The sequence below is a fragment of the Gavialis gangeticus genome, unplaced genomic scaffold (assembly GCF_001723915.1).
Source record: "Gavialis gangeticus isolate Ggan-Ray unplaced genomic scaffold, GavGan_comp1, whole genome shotgun sequence".
Lineage (NCBI taxonomy): Eukaryota > Metazoa > Chordata > Crocodylia > Gavialidae > Gavialis > Gavialis gangeticus.
In genome coordinates, this window is record NW_017729022.1 from 109,853,680 (window position 1) to 109,854,799 (window position 1,120).

Genomic DNA, 1,120 nt, shown 5'->3' on the forward strand with positions numbered 1-1,120 from the left:
GCCCGGGGGTCCCGCTGCTCGGTCAGGTTGGAGGTGGGCAAAGGCTGTGCGGGAGGACCACGGGAACGGGCTCCCCAGGGCATCCTCCAGGGCTTGAAGGGTGGGGGTGGCAGGGGCTGCCCCTCAGCCCTCCTTTTCTAGGGGTCTGTGATTCCAGGGTGCAAATTAAGGGGGAGCTCCTGCGTAAGAGAAAAGCCCCTTCCCCCCCCATGGTAAGATCTGAAATCATAAGGGGCCGGGGTCTCCAATCAGATGCCTCCTTCACTTAGGTGGACTTGTTAATCAGTGAACTGGTTTAATTTTTTTGCAGACCCCCTCCTCCCCGCAGAGGCAAAGTGTAATTCAACCCTCAGATTCCCCTCCCCGGTGGCAGCTCACTTACATCCCTGCTGGCCTCTGCTCTTGGCTTCCCTGGCTCTGGCTTCGGGGGCTGGTGCCCAGGTGAGGAGGGGGAGGAGGAGGAGGAAGAAGGCACTTGTTGCTTTCAGATGTCCTGGCAGCTTTCTGATGGCATCCAGGAACTTGTCTTCCTCTCCATCCAGCTGCAATCAGTCACTGCCGCCTGCCGATGGCTGGGGAGGAGGAATGGCCAGACCTCTCCCTCCTGCTGCCCCTCTTCATAGTGTGTCTCCCTGCCTCCTCCTCCTGGGCTCTCCCTCGTGCAGTTTGTAAAGCTTTTGCTTTGCGGCTGATTAACTTCCACATTCCTGGCTCCTTTCCAGGTTCTCGGTGGCACGTGGATCTGCAACGTGACTGCCCCCCCCCGTACTTTCCATATACCTGGGGCTTGCCAAATAGGCCAAGTCCAAGCCAAACACTTGCAGTTGCTGACACAGAAAGGAGGAGGAAGAGGAGCATCAGGCCACAGGGTGGGGAGGAGACGGATGAGTCAGGACGGGACCGCGCCTGCCTGGGGTAGAGTTCTGCCGACTGTGGACATTATCGTACAGGCAAAACCCTTCAGCGGAAACTTTTCACCCATCAGGCTGAAATCTAGTCAGCTAAAGAAAGAAACAGCTTCAAGCAGCCCATCTCTCCCTCCTCCTCCCTGTGCACGGTTACATTGCCCTATTTTTAAACTCTTTTTTCCCGCTCCTTCACACTCATGAATGAAAGGCTG

At 56.8% G+C, this 1,120-nt stretch overlaps 1 protein-coding gene across 1 annotated transcript in view; it reads right to left on the reverse strand.

Annotated features, from left to right (window-relative positions):
- LOC109296542 (cyclin-dependent kinase inhibitor 1-like) overlaps positions 1-695 on the reverse strand; it is a 17,217-nt gene extending 16,522 nt beyond the window's left edge. The window contains exon 1 of the mRNA XM_019515974.1: positions 383-695. Coding sequence (XP_019371519.1) covers positions 383-384 — 2 coding nt within the window. The 5' untranslated portion in view covers positions 385-695. The remainder of the gene's footprint in view (positions 1-382) is intronic.
- Positions 696-1,120: the final 425 nt, after the last annotated feature.